At 57.9% G+C, this 18,777-nt stretch overlaps 6 protein-coding genes across 6 annotated transcripts; all 6 read right to left on the bottom strand.

Annotated features, from left to right (window-relative positions):
* Window positions 1-451: 451 nt before the first annotated feature.
* ABB37_06335 (ubiquitin-conjugating enzyme-like protein) lies at window positions 452-1,556 on the bottom strand (the record flags this gene model as incomplete). The annotated part of the gene is made up of 1 exon (XM_015804623.1): window positions 452-1,556. Exon 1 carries the CDS (start codon window positions 1,283-1,285, stop codon window positions 452-454), a length of 834 nt encoding a protein of 277 aa, XP_015656601.1. The 5' UTR covers window positions 1,286-1,556.
* Window positions 1,557-2,420: 864 nt separating this feature from the next.
* On the bottom strand, window positions 2,421-3,965 carry ABB37_06334 (hypothetical protein; the record flags this gene model as incomplete). Its single annotated transcript, XM_015804622.1, has 1 exon — window positions 2,421-3,965. Exon 1 carries the CDS (start codon window positions 3,834-3,836, stop codon window positions 2,421-2,423), a length of 1,416 nt encoding a protein of 471 aa, XP_015656600.1. The 5' UTR covers window positions 3,837-3,965.
* Window positions 3,966-4,422: 457 nt separating this feature from the next.
* ABB37_06333 (putative mitochondrial ferredoxin NADP reductase-like protein) lies at window positions 4,423-6,714 on the bottom strand (the record flags this gene model as incomplete). Its single annotated transcript, XM_015804621.1, has 1 exon — window positions 4,423-6,714. The coding sequence occupies exon 1, from the start codon at window positions 6,565-6,567 to the stop codon at window positions 4,423-4,425; it is 2,145 nt and encodes a 714-aa protein (XP_015656599.1). The 5' UTR covers window positions 6,568-6,714.
* Window positions 6,715-8,113: 1,399 nt separating this feature from the next.
* ABB37_06332 (putative argonaut-like protein) lies at window positions 8,114-11,935 on the bottom strand (the record flags this gene model as incomplete). Its single annotated transcript, XM_015804620.1, has 1 exon — window positions 8,114-11,935. One exon carries the CDS (start codon window positions 11,933-11,935, stop codon window positions 8,114-8,116), a length of 3,822 nt encoding a protein of 1,273 aa, XP_015656598.1.
* Window positions 11,936-13,828: 1,893 nt separating this feature from the next.
* ABB37_06331 (putative ubiquitin hydrolase) lies at window positions 13,829-16,823 on the bottom strand (the record flags this gene model as incomplete). The annotated part of the gene is made up of 1 exon (XM_015804619.1): window positions 13,829-16,823. The coding sequence occupies exon 1, from the start codon at window positions 16,097-16,099 to the stop codon at window positions 13,829-13,831; it is 2,271 nt and encodes a 756-aa protein (XP_015656597.1). The 5' UTR covers window positions 16,100-16,823.
* Window positions 16,824-17,264: 441 nt separating this feature from the next.
* ABB37_06330 (hypothetical protein) lies at window positions 17,265-18,674 on the bottom strand (the record flags this gene model as incomplete). The annotated part of the gene is made up of 1 exon (XM_015804618.1): window positions 17,265-18,674. The coding sequence occupies exon 1, from the start codon at window positions 18,396-18,398 to the stop codon at window positions 17,265-17,267; it is 1,134 nt and encodes a 377-aa protein (XP_015656596.1). The 5' UTR covers window positions 18,399-18,674.
* Between the last annotated feature and the right edge of the window lie 103 nt (window positions 18,675-18,777).

Raw genomic sequence — 18,777 nt, 5'->3', positions numbered from 1 at the left:
GTTGTACGTACATCCGTTCTTGACTTTCATCCCTGCTTGTGTAAGACTTATAAGAAAATAACAGAAGAAAGCGAAGGGGATAACGGGAACGAAAACACAGTGGGAACGTCCTTCAGCATGCAAAGTACGAAAGAAAAGAAACGCGCCTTATGCGGAACGTGAAGCGCAGAAAGAAGAACCAAAAAAGAGTCGCCACACGTTAGAATCGAACAGTCAGAGACGCAAGTTTTCTTTCTTTCCTTCTCTCTGCGGATCGCGGTGCTTTGCGTTGCCTCGATCCTCATCTTTTCTCTATAGTTGACCTTCCCTTTTCGCTTTGCTCGCCGTTGCATTTTGCGCCGAATCCACTCTGCGATGTTGAATAAAAAGATAAGGTGAGGGATAAAACGGCGCTTGTTGTTACGGTTATTATTATTAATATGACTATCCTTGATTTCTTTTTACTGTTACTTTACTTGCCCAGCATCGTCTGATCATTCGCGCGCGGAATCGCCCCCGTCAGTGCGGTCACCAGGGACTCCATGTGGCGCCAAAAGTTGGTGGAGTCAAGCAGCGGGTTCAGCCAGCCGGTCGTGATGCAGTAGCTGCGGTCAAAGGGGTCCTTGTGGTGCTTGCGGTGCGCGATCGGCGAGAGCAGGATGCCGTAGCCCATCGCCTTACGCACCAGGAAGGACTGCTTCGCCTGGTGCGACCACTTGTGGATCTCGTTCGTGATGGCGACGAGAACGAAGAAGGTGCAAAGGAAGACGTGCAGGCCGATGTTCGACACGTGCAGGTTCGCCACGTAGCCGTTGCCGCTGGTGTTGTTCGCCCAGATGCGCAGGTACTGAAGCAGCAGCACGGGCAGCAGCGGCAGCGTGGTATCCGCGTTCGTTTCGATGAAGTCGTGCTTGCACATGGCGGTTTGGTCCACGTGGTGCTCGCGGAAACTGCGAATGAAGCTGCCAAAGACCGGCGTGTCGGGTGTCCCCCACGTGTCGAGGCCCCAGTGCGCCAGGCCCGACACCATATCCGCCAGGCACATCGCACCGATGATAAACAGCGGCATCCAGACAAGCTGCATGAGGTTCGCATCGGAGGCAAAGACGAAGTAGCGCCCGCACGAGATGACGTTGCTGCACCACAGGAGCGTCGAGGCCGAAAGATAGCAGCACTCGAAGAAGCGCTTCTTCTTTGTGTAGCCGGCCTTCAGCTTCTGCGCGTTGGCTTTGCGCACCGTCGGGTCACCGTCGCGGCCGATCACCTCACCACCAGAGGCGGCAGCGTTGGAGGTCACCTTCGACATGCTTTCTTTTTTTTTCTTTTTCTTAAAGCTTTCTTTTTGGTATTGTGAGATGAGTGACGACACACAAACAGGTTGGGACGGATGCGGAGAGAGCGAGGCTCCGTGCGTCTGCGACTGCTTTGCGTCTGTGGCTGATCGACTAGGCTTCGGGAATAAGCTTAGCTTAGAAAGGGGAATGAAGGGAGGGAGAAACAAGAAACAATAAAACACCGCGAGCTAACACAGGAGAAGACAAAAAAAAAAAGAAATGAACACAACTATATGAGACACTGCAGGGCGTCGCGGCGGAGCGAGAAAGTGAAGGGCGGGCGGAGAGGGTGCCGTGCGTTGAAGCGGCGCAGGTGCGCAGTCCACAAGACAGCGAGGGAAAGAGAGAAAGGGAAAGAGAGCAAGAGATGAATTCGTGAGACACCGCGATGAAGGCGGGCAAGAGAAAGCGGCTGTACAGCAACAACGACCAAAACTACAAATGCTGCCTTTAAGAAAACACACGCACACACACACACACACACAGATAGAGAGAGATGGCAGCGCCTGGGCACCGCAGGCACCACAACCAAAACCAAACGAAGCAAAACAACAACAACATCACCTCGCCTTCACTCTGATTATTACTCTCTCCACTACGTCATCGTTCACAGCAAACGAATATCCACATTCATCCGCGGAACGTTAATAATAATAAGGTAGAGATGAACGAGTGACGCCGCTTTTGCCTCGATTGAGCGCAGTCGTCATTTTTCTTCCTCTGGCGTAAACCACCGGGGAAAGGGTTGTTTTTTTTTCTCTTCCAAAAATAAATAATCTGAACTTAGGTGTACTCCTCTCGTTTCCGTTCGTTCTCTCTTATGGCGGGTACCGCCGGAAAAAGCCAAACCAAACAAAGGATTTTTATATTAAATTTCGCACAGCGCAGTGGCGATGACAACAGCCAGAGTTGACTGAAATCCAATATATATATATAGATGTGTGTAGGAGATGCTGGGCGGTACGGCGCGCCTTCGCGAGTGCGTGTGCGTGGCACAGGAAGGAGCAATGAAAAGCCGCCTTTAACGACTTGGCACACACGCTCCGAAGGCATCGCGCACCTCGCACCCTTTCCATCTCTCCCGCACTCACCGCTTTCCCCTCTCTTCTACTCGTGGTAGTAGTTGACTGGGATGGACTCCTCCTGAATCGTAAAGACCTTCTTCGAGTACAGCGCCGTGGCCTTGTCCACGGAGTCGAACTTCAGCACGGCGTGGGCGCTGCTCGGTCCGCACCAGAACATGTCATCTGGCACCGCGCCGCCTTGGCTGGCCAACTCCGCCTTGATGTCGGACAACTTGATCTTCTTTGGCACCCGCAGCAGGATGCAGGCAGCGGTGGGGCCGGTCGCGCGCGGCTTGCGCTCAGGGGCCGGTGCAGCAGGAGCGGCATCACCAGCAGCACCCGCAGCAGCCGGCTTCTTACGACGGTCACTACCCTCCACCGGCTTGCGCTCCGCATGGCCCTCACCCCGCGGCTTGCGATCGCCGCGACCCTCTCCGCGCGGCTCACGCTCCGCGCGACCTTCCCCACGCGGCTTGCGCTCGGCGTGGCCCTCTCCACGCGGCTCACGTTCGGGGCGACCGTCCCCACGCGGCTTGCGCTCGGCGTGGCCCTCTCCACGTGGTTCACGCTCTGCGCGACCGTCTCCCCGCTGCTCACGCGGCTTGCGCTCCGGGCGGCCCTCCTCATTGTGGCGCGTCCCCGCGGCCCCCGCCGGGCGCTCGTGGCGGTCGTTGTTGCCGCCGTCGCGCGGTGGGCGCTCGCGGCGCTCCCGGCGGTCGTTACCGCCCTCCGCGGCTTCGTTGCGGTGCGGGTGCGGACCCTCGGCCCGGCCCTGGCGAGACGCCGGCTGCGGGATACGCACGGCAGCCGCGGCGGCCTGTTGCTGCTGATGCTGTTCCCTCTGTGCCTTTGCCCGCGCCGCCTCGGCCTCGGCCTTCGCCCTGGCCTGCGCGGCTTCCTGCTGGGCGCGGATGCGCTGCTGGAACTCGATCAGCTGCCGCCGCTGCTCCTCCTCCACGCGACGGCGGCTCTCCTCTAGGTAGTTCGCGACCTGATCCGCCGCGATCACCACAGACCCCTCCGGAATCACCTCCTTCTCCGAGTCCACGAAGCGGAGGTAGTCGGAGGAGATGTGATAGGTCTTGGTGCGGTACGCCGTCGGCTCGAGCACAAACACGTGCAGAAACACTCGGCGGTACTCGCGCAGGTACATCACACCCTGGCAGATCACCTGCACGCAGTTGTGCGGCAGCGCGACGGTGTCCACCGTGATGATCTCCACCTTCCGCTGGCCCAGCGAGCCGTCCAGCTTCGCCAACAAGTTCGCCACGGCGTTGCGGCCGTGCGCCACCACCGGCACCTCATCGCGGAAGTCAACGAGGGTCATGTACGAGCGCTCGTCGTAGAGGTCCGACATGCGGGCCAACTCGTTCAGCTTCACGAACTCGCTGTAGTAGTAGGAGAGGAAGGTTGAGGCGACGGTGAAGGCCATCTCAGGGGCGAGGCTTTGGTCCGACATTGTTTTCTGAAGAAAGACAACAACGTAGGTGTGAAACAAACAAAGAAGAAGAAGCTACAACCAAAGTTAATAAAACACTTATATTGGAAAGAGGGAGAGAGAGAGAGATGTGAAGACACGAAATCAACTGAACACAGCCGTTTTATTCGGGTTGGTATTCGTGGAAAAGAGACATGGGGAGGGAGAGAGAGAGAAGTAGAAGGAAGATGCAACTAGCATATAGATATATACAAGAGGAACACAGCCAGTTCCACTTCGCACGACACTCACCTCGTGCCTGCAGACGGCGCCACGGAGGTTTTTTATGCTCCCATCGAGTGGAAAACCACCAGAAACTCTATCGGACACCCGCCTGCAACGATCGATAGCGACACTGAATGTGTAGACACGTAGCATCCGCATACACATCCATGCTCATATCCAAAACAGCGTTCCCACAACTCTTCCGTTTTCTTCCTTTCCCTCGTTGATGGAAGCAGGAGTGGTGGCGACAACCAAAGCAAAATAGAAAATGCAGAAGAAGCCTAGAGATAAGCAGCTTCAAGGACGTACGCATCCCCTCCCACACAAAGCACTCCACACTTCCCTACAGTTGATCTGGCGAGATGCGGCCGAGGGGGTGTTGCGGCGCCAGCTTGCGCGGCATGTCCTTCGCCAGCTCGTGCGCCAGCGGTGCCAAGTCCGTGTCATCGTCCAGCAACTCCTTCAGATACATCATCGCATCCGACCGTGCGGGCGTGATGCGACGTATGCGCTCATCCGCCTTCCGGCCGACATCGCCACCCAGCGCGACGTCCAGCATGTCCCGCACGCTGTCAATCTTCTCTGCCTTCTTGCCCAGATCCACCCCACGCTCGTGCTCGACGTGGAAGATGCGCTGCAGACCCGCGACGGAGACGGGCTGCAGCTTCTTGTCCACGAAGTAGTCCACGAGTCCGTACTTGCCCGCCATTGTGGTCCGCGCAGCGGCGTCAGCGACGGCAGAGGAGGAGGACGACGGCGCTGACTCTCGCCCGCTCGCGGTCCTCTCTGCTTCCGCCGCTTCCACCGTCAACAGCTGCGGCTGTGCATCGGTGGGTTGTGGCTCCTCGTCTCGTGGCGGCTGTTGAGCTTGCGGCTGTGGTGGCTGTTGTTCTGGGTGCTGTTGGTGGTCCTCTTCTGCCACTGTTGCCTCCTTCGGGATAATCCCCGCCTCTATGTCCGCCAGCATACTCGCCACGGTCTCCTGCGCGTCCACCACCGAGTGCAAAATGACCCCCTTCGCACCGTTCTTCGCCCAGCCAGCGCAGTACACCCGCGGCATGCCCTTCACCCGCCCGTGCACGTTGTCGATCACGCCTGCCCGTTCGTTGAACGGCACGTCGGCGATGCTGTCGGTGCGATACCCGATGGAGGTCAGCACGAGGTCGCACGGCAGGACACAGAACTCATCGTCGCTCTTCTCACCGTCACCGCTGGCGCGGTTCAACTTCTCGGATTTGTTGTTGTTTGCTGTCGGTGTCTTCCTGAAGAGCACCCCGCCCACGTAGTTCTTACGGTGCCGGCTGGGCAGAATGGCGACGGGGGTAAGGTTGTAGCGGAAGCGCAGCGTGCACGGGCCGCGCCTGTCCACCGGGGTGGGCGGAGTGCCGCTGCTGCTGCTTCTGCTGCCTGTGGAAGATGGAGACGGGGGTGCGTCCAGCTGTGCGACCGCCGCACTCGGCAGCGGAACCCCGTCCGCATCCGTCGCCAGCTGCGTACTTTCCGTTTCGAAGACGTCATCGGCGATGGCAAACTGATGGACCAACTCCATCATGCGCGTGTGTGCGCGGGATGTCTTGCCATCTGGCACCGCCGCCACCGCCGCGTTCAGCTCAAAGGGGTCCACCTCCACCTTCACGTGTCCCTCCTGATACTTCGTCAGCTCGCGGAACTCCGCCGTGGCGAAGGCTGAGCTGTCCACCCCGCGCCGTCCGGTAATGCTGATGTGATCGATTCTGTTTCTCATCATTTCCTGCAGGCACACGCAGTTCATGTCGGTCGGGCAGAAGTACTTGTATGACCCGCCCAACACCCGCACCACGTCCATCGCGACGTTGCCGTTGCCGATCACAATCGCGCGCCGTGTCTTCTCCACGTCAAATGGGCAGAAGCGGGGGGAGCCAAAGGGGAAGGGGTACGTGTTGTAGTACTCCACAAAGCTGCGGGCTGAGATGACGCCGGCCAAGTCCTCGCCGGGGATGCCCAGCTTCTTCGAGCCCTCCGCACCGGTCGCAAAGACGACGGCGGCGTAGTGCGACAGCAACGCCCCGACAGGGATTTCCCTGCCGATCGACACGTTCCCGATCCACGTCACGCGCCCCCCCTGAAAGAGTTCCATGAACTGCTTCTCCACGTTTTTCACGTCAGGGTGGTCCGGCGCGACGCCGTAGCGGCACAGGCCGAACGGCACAGGCAACCGCTCGAAGATGTCGACATGCAGATCGGTGTGCTTTTTGACGAGCTGATTTGCCACGAAGCAGCCGCTGGGCCCGCTGCCGACGACGGCGATCTGCACTTTTCGCTTCGGCGATGATGATGATGGCGGTGTATCCGCACTTGCAGTGCTCGTGCTGCACCAACGAAGCGGTGTGACGAAATGGCTGGGGGCGGTGGCGGTGAAGATGGAGAGAGGAGGGACCGCGGCGAGCGGCGATAGAAGCAGTCGACACGTCGTCGCACGATAGCGCAGGATGTGGGCGCTGCGGAACATTAAGCTTGTGTGGGGGTGAGAAAAACAGAAGTAAAACCTTTCACACACATATGTATGTATATATATATATATATATCGTATTAAGAGTCACAGTGATGTACAGCGTGCTGTGACCGTTGCAGAATCGATCGTTCGGGCGGGAACGCTTAAAGATGCGTGACAGAGCGGGAGGGAGGGAGGGAGGGAGAAAAGGAATGGAAAGCAGCGCAGGGTGCTGACAGGAACACGGAACGTCCGACATTGCCCTTTCGACTACGATCGACACAAACATCAAATACACACACATATATATAATAAACGAAGAACGATAGCGCTGGGGGCTGTCAGAGCACAAGAAGCCCGTTTTAAAAGTGTTTCTTTCCTTCTCCCTCTTCTTTTTCTTTAGGGATAGGACGATTCGCGACGTGCAGAGACGCAAATTCGCAGGTGCATGACGCACCGCACGATTCCTCAGAGCTTCCGTTTCTTTTTCTCGCTCTTCATGCATTGAGTCGTTTCCTGCTTGAAGAGAAGAAAACTCATTCAGCTTCGCGTGCGCCGCCCCTCCCCAATTTTGTCGTTTCCTTTTTTTGCTGTTTGAGGTCTGAAGAGGAAATACCGAAAAGATTAGCGAGACAACATCCACTACGGAAGAGGGAAAGGGAGAATTATATACAAATATAAATAAAAGAATAACTGTAAATGAACAGGAGCACATTCACGACTTTGCAAAGAGAGAGAGAGAGAGAAACCACCGATGATTCTTGTTGTGCGCGTGTGCGCTGTCGAAAGCATCACGCGGCAGACGAGTCTCACCGAAGTCCTCGAGGTTTTTATTTCGTATTTCTCCTGAAGGGTTGCTTTTCGCCTTCTTGCTCCGAATGGAGGGGGGGGGGGAGTCTATGAATGGGCTTTACTCTCTCTTGCTATCAAGCTCGCAAGGCTTGTTTAAAGCATGGAGGAGAGGAGGCGGAAAACACAGCGGGAAGGCCGTGCTCAGTGAGGCCGATATATTATTTATATCTGGGGAAACAAACGAAGAGAACAAACATACCGAAACTAACAAAACGGAGGAAGAGGAAGAAGCAGCCGGACACCGATAAAAAGTTGTGATGGGCGCCGGCGCAGAAGAAGAAACTACTGTTGAACAACACGATGGTGGGGGAGCTCAGGCCGCGTTTCTCTCTCTCCTCGCCTATTTCATCCTCGGTGCTCACCAACGTGGACGCCAGAGGAAGGCAGGAGGAGGAGAATCGCCGACAACGAAGAAAAAGCCTCGATGGCTCGCGTAACGATACACGATGCTCATCAAAGTGATTAAATACAAAAAATAATAATAAGAGAAAAAGCTGTCTGTTCTGTTTGATGCGTGCAGGTGTGGTGAAGGCGGAGACGGGTGGGGGATGAAAAGAACAGACCCTGTGAAGTCCCTCCTCCGAAACACTTCCCGATCGGTGCACGTCCAAAGATACAACAATAACATAGAGAGTGGAGGTTCAGCAAGAAAACTGGAATGATGGTAGAAACAGACAACCGCCCCCCCCTCTCCACTCAAACTACTTCCTATTTACAAGAACCACAAGCGGTCACTGAGGGGCTGTGGGATCATCTCCCCCGTAAACTGCGGCACCGCGTCCAGCAGACGCTCTGCCCGATCGGCCAGACGATGCGCACAGCGCGTTGACATCGGCAACTTCGTGGCCTGCGGCGCCAGCACGTTCGCCATGACGTTCGCCATTTGCTGCACATCTGCCACATCGAGCGTGGGGCTGACGTGGTGCACGGTGTACTGCACGGCGCGTGCCGTCGACATGACCGACTCGTGCGCTTGCAGGTAGAAGGAGGGAGCCGCCGCCTCGTAATCCAGCGGGATCGGTGCCAACGCGGTGATCACCACCCCCTTCACCACGTTGTGAAAGCTGGCTTCCACCGATGCGTTGCCGCCGTCACGCTGCGCATCCCGTGCAGCGGCATCCGCCGTCGACGACGAGGAGGAAGTGTGGGTGAAGCGGATGTTGCACCGCTTGTGCAGACACATAAACGTCAGCCCACACTCGGGCAGCTGCGCCACCAGCTCCTCCTTCATTCCGGTGAGCTCGCTGAACACGTCCCCGTCTTGGAAGATCACCACCTCATCGACTCCGCCGTATTTCGTCAGCACCCTTGTCAGCATGTTTTTAAAGTGCACCGCCACGTGCGACGCCTCGCGACCGCGAGCATCGTGCTGCCAGAAGTGTGAGAGAAGGTGGTTGCGGGTCGGTGTGGCGAGAATACCGACGATGGTGCCGATGCTGTGCGTGTTGGTGTGGCACGTGTCCACGCCGACGATCAGCACCCGTCGACGGCCCAGCACCGGCACCTCCGCGCGCAGGTCAATCCCTCGCAACGGATCCAGCTCGAACTGCGTCGCGATCCGTCGGCGCAGATTTCCGCAAATTAAGTTCAGCCTTTTGGGCGACGAGGATGGTAGCACGGCGACGAGATGAATGCCGCGGCTCATGCACTCCACCTTCAGCCACCGCGTCGCGCGGGTGTCTGGTTCGGTTGTGATGAGGATGACACAGGAGTTCACATCGCGCAGGCTTGCTGACCCGCCCGGCTGCTGCTGCGGTGTTGATGTGTGCATCATTAACTGATCATGCACGTACTGCACCCCCGCGCTCTCATCCGGTAGGCAGGCGACGAGGTTCGTGCGGAAGTACTGCGCCATGTGCTGCGCGGTCAGCGATACCCGCTGCGTCTGGTCGGCAGTGCAGCGCGGACCCGCAATGCCGAGCACCGCCACGGTGGACGGAAACGACGCCGCGGAGCGTGCGGCGGGGTTCGGCACCACCCGCTTCATCGGGGCCGGCAGCAGCGAGAGCGACCTGGTGCGCCACGGTCGGTGCGCCACCTCAATGCCCCAGCGACGCAGCCCTCGCGAGAGCAGTTTCCGTACGAAGCTCAGCAGCTCCATGCGCTGATTCGGCATCAGGGAGAGAACGGCCACACCGATGTCCTGCCAGTTTCGCATTGCCGGGTCAAAGCAGCAGTGGAGCACCTGCAACGGCACCACGGTGTAATCGGTCAGCACCGCGCAAGGCTGCTGCGCGTCGAGGTAGGGAAGAAGGGGCAGCAGCCGTGGCTCGCGAGCACCCATGACCGGACCCCGCGACTGCGTCTCCGACTCTGATAGACCGGCAGCACACGACGAGGTCGCCGCAGAAGGTGACGGCAGCTCCGAGGTCGTCTGTACAGCAAACTTCTGCGCCATGCCCAGCAGCGGATCGGACGCCGATGCAGCCGCCAACAGCGCCGCGCCATCAAAGCGCACCTCCCGCACGATCCCCTGCCGCAGGGAGTAGGAAATCACCACCGGCATGTGCGCCAGCGCCTTGCGAATGCGTTGCTGCGTCGCGTCGTCGTAGGGGCCCGCACCGTAGTGCTGCAGCACCTCCCCCCACAGCGACGTCTCCGACGCGATGGTGCCCTTTGTGTCGATGCGCAGACTGATGTGCCCGGGCAGGCGGGAGGGCGGCTCTGGCGGCGCTTGCCTCGATCTGCTCGACGTCGCTGTGGGGGGAGGCGCAGCTGAAGGGAGCGGTGCCGGCTGCGGTGGGGCGGCCAGCAGCGTCGGCACCGTCCCGCTGGGCACCTCCACCAGCCGTGCGTTACCGCGCTCCGCGAACTCGCGAATGCGGACCGGGGCGGCGGCGTACACTCCACCGACGAGGAGGGACTGAGGCTGCGGTGGCGCCCAGACGGAGGCCAGCACGCTGCCCGAGGCGTCGCTGATGCGGTAGCTCTCCACTGGCGTGCCGCGGTAGGTGAACGCGCGGAGGAAGGCGTCCACACGGAATTGAATGGGATTTGCTGCATCGGTCAGTCCAACAGGGGTCTCATTCAGCTGGCGCGTGGTCGGCGGCGGCGGTACGCTGCCTGTGGTGCTCGTCGTGCCTTTACTGCTGCTGGTGCGGCCATCACCACCTTGCGGAGCTGCATCGCTGTGGCTCCCGCTTCCACCTCCCTTCTCGTCGTCATTTGAATCCTCTGCGTATGCCAGCGCCGCGGTGTGGTCCACAAAGATGGCCTGTACGTAGATGCCACGGTAGACACGCAAGCCGCCAGAGGACACACCCTGCGTCGTGCACACCAGCTTCCCGGTCTTCTCCCGCACCACCTCCATCACCTCTAACCCATCATCGTCCTGTACGTCGCCGTCGTCGTGACGATGCGGGGCCGTCGTGGATGTCCCATCGCGGATGCGCTGCCGCTGCCGCTGCGTCTCTCGCGCCATCTCTAACACTATTTTATTCATCACCATCTGCAGTTCACTGGCGGGGAGGTCGGCGTATCGGCTGCGGCTCACCAAGCGGAGCTCCGCCGTCTTCCAGCCAACATCGAAGTACGTTTTCGGGAGCTGCAGCGCATCGGCTGGCAGCGGGGCCGCCGCGTATATTTTGTTGTCGAGTTGAACCAGAGGCGGAAGAAGAGTCGAGGCAGCGGCGGCAAAGCGGTGGCGCAGGTACCGCTGAATTGCCCGCCACGACCGCCCTGCCGTGACGCGACGCTCCATCGAAGGCGCTGCGCTGTCCGTTGCGATGACGGCGCCAGCCGTTGCTGCCCCGCCTCTTTCATTTGACTTGGACAGCTGCGCAGCAGTAGACGGAGGCGTCTGTCTGTATTTGCCCCACGCGGCACTCGGCCTACCGCCTGGCGCTGCTGCCGGGGCCCGCGACGTCACCATCCGAGTCACGTACATTTCATAGATGTACACGTAGGGGTCGTGCTTCTCACCGTTTGCCTTCAAGGCCGCGTCGTCGTGAAAGCGGACGGGAAACAGGTTCGACAGCACACCGTCGTCGCGGATGCGGCTGCGAACGAGGAAGCGGGAGTGCTTGTCGTGTGTGCTCTCCATCAAGTGCTGCCGCTTCAGATCCCCCGCCGGGACGTGACGCACGCGCTGCGACCAAAAGGATCGGCACGTCTCTGCTGAAGCTGCTGCTGCGGTTGCGGCGTCTGCCCGACGCACCGAGCCGGCTGAATACCTCGACAGCGGTGCGTCCTGCCGGGCAACGCCGTTGTCATCGAGTGCCACAGCGGGGCTGCGATCGTGGACGGCGCGCCCACTGCCGCGGTACGTCTTTGTATACCCACCGCCCCCGCGGCCGCCTCTGGGTCCCCAAGTCCCCGAGGATGGGGGACGCTGCGGTGCGCCGTTGGGAGGTGGTGGCGGGTACCCCGCCCCGTTGGAGTCCGCCTGTCTGCGAATTCGGTGGCTCGCTGGCTCGGCGTAAGGACGTCCGTAGAGCTGACGGGAGGCGGAGCACAGGACGGGTGTGCAGCGTGGGAGGAAGAGGTCCGTCATGTGCTCGTGGCGGCGCACGAGTGTGCGGCGCAAGCGAAGCATCGACGCCGCTTCCTCGTCCAGCGACCGTCGTGGACTTTTCTTCCTTTGCTGCTCTTGAATAACTGGTGATGAGCCTGCGGTTATTCTTTCAAAGAACGATCTGAGGAGTGTGTGTGTGTGTGGACTCCTCAACACGGTGGGAGGGAGTTGTTCCTCTTCTTCAAACAAAGAGAAAGCGATTCGTATGTGTCCGTGAGGGTGTGTGTTTCATCGCTTTTCCTCTAAAATGCAAAAAAAAGAACAACAACGAATATCTGATCTGGGCAAAAATACTCTGAGAGTGGAATCGGCGATGTGCGGGCGTTGGTGCGGTCTGTCTTGATGGAGGCCGTGCCGAGAGGGAGGAAAAACAGCGGAGAGAGGAAAGGAGGCCTACATGAATGTATATATGGAACCGTTGACCAAAGGGAATAGGCGGGCTCTTAAGAAAGGGCAGGTAAGGCGCAGCAGCAGCCATGCAAATACACATCAGCTCTCTTTCAAAGCAACAACAACAACAACTGACCAGCAGACTGTATAAGTGGAGCTGCCAAGGAAGAGCCGTCGCTTCACATCAGCTCCTTCGAACAGCAGAGAAGACACGTTCGATGCACTCCGACAACAGCTGACCCGACACTGCTATTAAATGGACAGCTTAGTCGTTGGCTTTCATTTGCTTTAAAGAAGCGGAAACACAAAGCGAAGGCTACGGCTGCGTTACGCGAACAAACAACAAACAACAAACAAAAGACTCTCATGCCGGTCTCGCCACGCCACGCGTTCGACGCGTGCCACAGACACGCCATCACCATTATCCCCCCAAACATAAGAATATGGCTCACATGAGCAGCAAAGAAAGTCACTTAGAACGTACACACCCACCCAAGCAGCTACTGTTATTTATATCGTGCTAGTGAGTCCATGGAGGGCTACACGAGTGAGGGAGAAAATAAAACCAAACAAGCAACGGGTGAAAACAGCACCAACGGCACCAAGCAAGTGGGGAGTCGCAGATTCAAGAGGAAGGGATCCGCTCAAGGAGCATCCAGTGCTCTTCTTGTTTCCTTCATGTTTCTGAGGAGAGCGGAAGTACCACCTCTTGACAAGATGCATTCGCCCAACTCATTCCGCAGCAAACGCTGGCAGCGACGTGCGTATATATCTACTATCGATTCAACGATGCCGATGGCAGCAAAGCGGTATAGCTTTTCTACAACACGCTGTCGCCGGTGAAGAACAGGTGCCATCATTACCGACGTTAGAGCAAAGAAAACGTTCAGATAGGGTGGGGTTGCTGTCGCCCGAGAAAAGTAAGAAAGAAAGAACACAGTAAGAGGAAGTAGCAGAATTACAAGTCGGCGGAGAGAACACAAAACAAACACAACAAGAAACACCGGGATACAAAACGCTTCGAAAAAATAATAATATCGTCCAGTGACAAACCGGGCTTTTCGAGTTGGCGGTGTGCGCGGACGCGCGTAGAACTCTGGTGAACCCTCTTCTCTTCCCCCGAGTGAGTGGCACACTTCAAATCCTACTTACAAAAACAAACAAGCAAACAAACGAAGAAGAAAAAAGGAGAGAGAGGTAGCGCCGCCACAGCTGCGGCGAGAAAAATGGAAAGGAAAAATAAGTATTTCAATACGAGAACAATCGAGAAGGCAATACAACTTGACAGGAACAACAAAAGTGCGGCGGAAACGCTTCCAGAGCGGAAACAAACAAACAACAGCAGCACATAATAATAATAATAATATATATATATATATATCTGAAAGAGAGCAACAACAACAACAACAACGAAAACATGAAGTACGACGACACAAGCGCCATATAATGCTCGAGGGACGATAAACGGACGCACTCCTCTACTCACTCACCCACACACGCACGCAAAATCTGGACCGAAGACAACTACGCTACCCGTTCGTACAGCAGGATGTACGCCGTCGTCGTCACCACACCGGTGGCATCCGACGGGACACCAAAGTACTGCTGCACATCGCGTTCCGCCATGGTTGAGACCGTCTCATCATCGAACCGGCGCCACAGTTGGGGGCCGTAGCGGACGCACGTGAAGTAGTGCCCCGAATTTGGGCCCTCGCCGATGTGGGCGACGAAGCCTGTCAGCTCAAAGCGAGCCTTGTGCCGTGCCACACCGCGCAGTTTGCGGCGCAGCTCCTCCGACGCCGGCTTGAAGGTGTCCGGCGAGCCTCCCCCCGCCCCTGCCCCCGCTGCAGACCCCTCCTCCTTCTTCCCGGTGGACGCGCTGGCGTTGTCATTTTGCCAGCGGGCCTGCTCATTGCGCAGGTTCTTCTCGATCACCTCGGGATCGGTCAGGTACTCCTCCACATCCATCTGCATCGGCAGCGCGACGTGGTCGGCCTTTTTGGTGAAGGTCTGTCTCTTCACGTCGTACTGAAAGCGCTTTAAGTGGATCAGCAGCGCGTACTGCGGCAGCTGCTGCACGTGGATGGTCTTCGCGGCCCGCACCTGCGCCTTGCACTCGTCGCAGCGCAGCTTGTTCTTGCCCCAGAAGTACTCGGGGTCGCCGAAGTGGTCGAGGCAGCGCAGCAGCGAGCAGCCCTGCCCGGTTTCCAGGCTCAGGTCGATGAAGACTTCATCTCGCGCGGTTATGTTGTCGCACTCGAGGCACGCCGTGAGGGAGCCGAATTGTCCCTGCAGGATCACCTGCAGCGGCGTCAGGTCCCCGCTGAACGGCTGCTGCGCCCCACCCGACTTGGCTCTGCTGTTCTCCGCTGTCGACGACGACGTGGACGACTTGTCGTGCTTGCTCGCCTTCTGGCTGCTGGCGCTGATGGTCTTGTCCTTGCTGTGCTTCCAAAACGAGAAGGAGGAGCTTTTCTTCTTCTTCATGGCCGCCTCGTGCTGCAGGAAAAGGTTCGCGTTGCTCGGGTCGGCCATGATGCGCTGCTCCGTCTCGGTGATGTCGTTGATCAGAAACATCGTGAACTCGTGCGCGTCTTGCTGCATGTCGTTGTTGAAGATTTCGTTCTTCTGGCGTGCACACTGCAGCAGATCTTTCGGCGCGATCTTCTCGCGTGGGTACTTCTCCTTGCTGCGGTTGTTTGACTTGTGCATGAGGGCGATCAAGCTGCAGAGCTGGTACAGCACCGTGTCCTCCTCGAATCCGGGCTTGCCTTTCTTGGACACGTACACGTCGTACAGCTCCAGCAGACGCAGACGCAGCGGGGTGCAGTGGTAGATGAGCTGGATTACCGAGTTGCAGTAGCACGTGTTGCCGTAGTTCTCGAGGCCGAGAGGGTGGCCGGTGATCTCCAAGAACTTCGTGTGAATGGCAGTTCCAGACGACCCACTCGCCGCAGACGGCGGCGCCAGCGTGGCCAACGTGTCGGGCGCGTTCGCGCTCAGCGACGAGGGCCCGAAGTACGTGGCGGGCGGCGAGGTGGGCGACTTGGCGAGACACATGTCGCGCTTCGACGTGGAGAAGGAGTGCTTCCGGTACGACCGCAGCACCGGCGAGCTGCACGACAGCTCCTCCACGGCGGAGGTCGTCGTGGTGTTGTAGGTTGGGATCGCGATGGGGCTGCTGGCGCTGCCGATCGGGAAGTGCCGGCGCAGCGGCGACAGCGGCGAGGATGGCGCACCGACGCGGAAGTCGCTGGCCGAGGCGGCGGCCGCCAGCAGCAGCGGTGCGCTCGCTGGGTTGACTGCCGGACCACCGCCACCGTACGCGTTGATGGCCGCCACCGGATTTGCACCCGCTCCCCCGCTGCCGACAAGCGACGTCTCGGAGGTGAAGGAGGGCAGGGTGTAAACCATGCTGCTCGCGTCCACGTAGCACGGCACCGACGACGCAACGTTGTCCGCGTTGCCGCCGTTGCCGTTGAGCGCACCGGACACAGGGACGTCCACCGAGGAGAGAAAATCGCGTTGATTCGCCACCGCGCCGCTCGGGACGGCCACCGGCGCGGAGGAGCGCTGCGGGACGGACATGGCCGGCGACTGCTGCGGCTGCGGCTGCGGCTGTGGCCGCTGCGTTGCGGAAGAAGAAGGAGCATTTAACTTCGATGATGCCGCGGTGGTGGCGGCGTTGGTCGCAGCCGATTTGCTTGGGCCACCACCGCCACCCCCACCGTCGCGCCTGTTGGCGGTCGTCGCTGCGGACGGCGCGCCGCTCGTCTTGGAGGATTCATTACCCATTCTTTCCCCTCTTTTCTAGAGGTTTTTCTAATTTGAAAGACCACAAAAGATGATGTTTTGCCACGAGCGCAAGCAAGTCGTTGACAGCTTGTGTACTACAAATATATACGCTGTGTGTGTCTCTCTGTGTATGCGAGTGTGTCACGACGCACACAGCACATCACAGTAGTGGTACGGCCCAACTCTGAACACCCACGAAGGGCCAGCACAAAAGCGGGGGGAGGAAAACCCGCTCGTAGTCTCTTGCGCCTTCGCCGACGCAACCGGTAAAAAATATTAAAACAAAAACAGAAGAAAAAGGAATAACGAAACACCGTAGACACACACGCACAAACGGAGAGAAAAGCCACGGCCAGAACTCCTACACCACCCCCCTCTATCAGCAACAACAGCAATAGTACAAAGGAACCGAAGTAATGCACAAGATTATTGACGTTTGACGTTGGGTGGGGTTCGCACGAGAGGCGGCGGTGATAGAGAGAGAGAAAGAGAGATAGATGGAGAGAAGACGCTGCGACAACACGCTTTCTTCCGACGAGGAGAAGGAGGCGCGTGAGCAACGTTTCTTTTCGTTTTGAAGGTGCAATTGATGACGATGAATATGAGGAATAAATACTGCCACGTAGTAGATTATGAAAAGCGGAGTGTGTAGGCAACTTAATGGAAGATGATGAATGTGTATTCAAGGAGGAGGACGCAAGGAGAAACGAGAAGCGCTCCGGCTGTGGAGGATGTGAAGCGGTTGTGGAGTCCAAAAAGAATCCAACAGCAGAGGTAGAATCACAGGAGAAAGAAAAGAAAAAAAATCCAAAGGCGGTTGAGCAGAGTCTTAAGGGGCTCTTCTGTCGAACGACGACAACAACGACAAAAACTGCAGACGATCTGTCTTCTTCCTTTTCATTCTGTTTGAGAGAAGTAAAGCGCCATACAGCAGATAAGACATAAACAAATGTAATTATTTAACGAGATCAGCGACAGCATTCTCAAGGCTGTTAAGACTCATAACCGATCGCTGACGGACTTCGTACCGGAGGCCGGTAGAGCATTACTCTTGTCTGTTTTCTGGTTCCGTGAGTCGATGGAATCTGGAAGAAGAATAGAAGAGAAAAAAAACCTCTCAGTGCAAGCCGTTCCCCTTGGCTTTGCTTCTCCCTCCACTTCTTCCTCAAACACCCTCGCCTTCCATCACGCGCTGGAGCAGCTCGTCAAAGGAGGAGTCTGGGCAGTCCGGGGGCAGCACGGTTGCCGGCGTGACCGCCTTGAATTCCACCACCACTCTGCCATCTTCGTCCTTCGACAGCTGCACGATGCCGTACTCGAACTCTTCTTCCATATTATCGCCGTGGTAGTACGTGTCGAGAAGGGTCGTTACGTCTGCGGAGGTCATCGCAACTGCGCTCCCGTTGCTGTCCGCGGCGGACACTTCGTCGACGTCCTGTTTGCCGGCCTTCCCTTTTGGTGCCTTCCTCCGCAGCTTCTTCGCCGCGACGCCCTTCTCTGCCGCTGCCGGCGAGCTGGAGAGCGTTGCAGCTCGTACTTCGCTGGCGAGCGCGGTGCGCAGTTGCGCGTCGAAAAACTTCCGCTTGAAGTACTCCTCGCGCGCGAGGATGCGGCCGTAGATGATCACCTGCATCGCGTAGCGGTAGAACTTGCTGTTCGGCAGGTGCCGGAGGCAGCCGGGGCAGGGCGTTTCGAAGGAGCCGAAGCGAAAGTTGCTCGTGACGCTCCCGCTGGTTTTCCAGTCACCAATCAGTATTTTATTCGTCTGCTTGTTGCGGCCGACGAAGTCAATCGTGCCGGCGATGCCCCACCGCGGGGCGGCGATCACCTGCTCGGAGCTGAGGCAGTCGTAGTGAGCCAAAATCGTACGCACCGCCGCATCGGCCACCGGCAGATACAGGCTCTCCTCACCGTGTAGCGCCTCATCTTCCAACGCGGACGTTGACGTGTGCGTCGGCCCCGTCGCGTCGGCCGGTCGCGCTGCCTCGCGCGCTTCTTTGCGCTTCAAGAGCAGCATAAACGACGGTGGTGGTTTCTGGAGCAGTTGGCACTCGATGTACTCGTGTACGTTCTTGCCGAGCAGCGCCTGCCGCGTCCAGCCTCGCTTAATGACATCCACCGGCTGGCCGGTCTTCTTGGCGACGAGTTGCAGCACGCGTTTTTCGTCGAAGGGGAAGTACTTGTCGAGCAGCTTTGAGACAGAGCGGAGGGCGGTGCCGCCGATCTTGTACTGATGCCACTTCGCATCGAAGAGGATTTCGGCACCGGAGGGGTGTGGGATGCGTTTGAGCTGCTGCATTCTGTGCTCTTCTGGCTCCTTATTTAATAAACTATCAAAGATAGTTTATTACTGTTCTGATTCAGATGGAGTTGTACCTGTGTTCGCCGATGTGCGTCTATCCTTGGAAATCTATGAGAGCTGCCACAGGCGGCAAATTTATCTGTCGAGTGACTATGTAGATGTGAATATAAAAGTAAAAGGATGTATGTTTGTGCCTTGTCGGTTCAGCTTGCACTCTGGCTGTTGTGGAGCTTCGCCGCCTGAACACGCCACACTGTTGGAGCTCGGGGTGCTGTGTTTTGCGAGAGAACACGCGTGCGGGTTTAAGAAGAACAAAAAAAAAGACGAGGTTGGAGAGGAGGTGCGCAAAGGGAGGAGCAGTGGACGGGGTCCGTTT

Source organism: Leptomonas pyrrhocoris (genome assembly GCF_001293395.1).
Source record: "Leptomonas pyrrhocoris isolate H10 chromosome Unknown, whole genome shotgun sequence".
NCBI classification, from domain to species: Eukaryota; Euglenozoa; class Kinetoplastea; order Trypanosomatida; family Trypanosomatidae; genus Leptomonas; species Leptomonas pyrrhocoris.
Note: the sequence above shows the minus strand (reverse complement) of the source record. Positions and strands in the feature narration are given on the sequence as shown.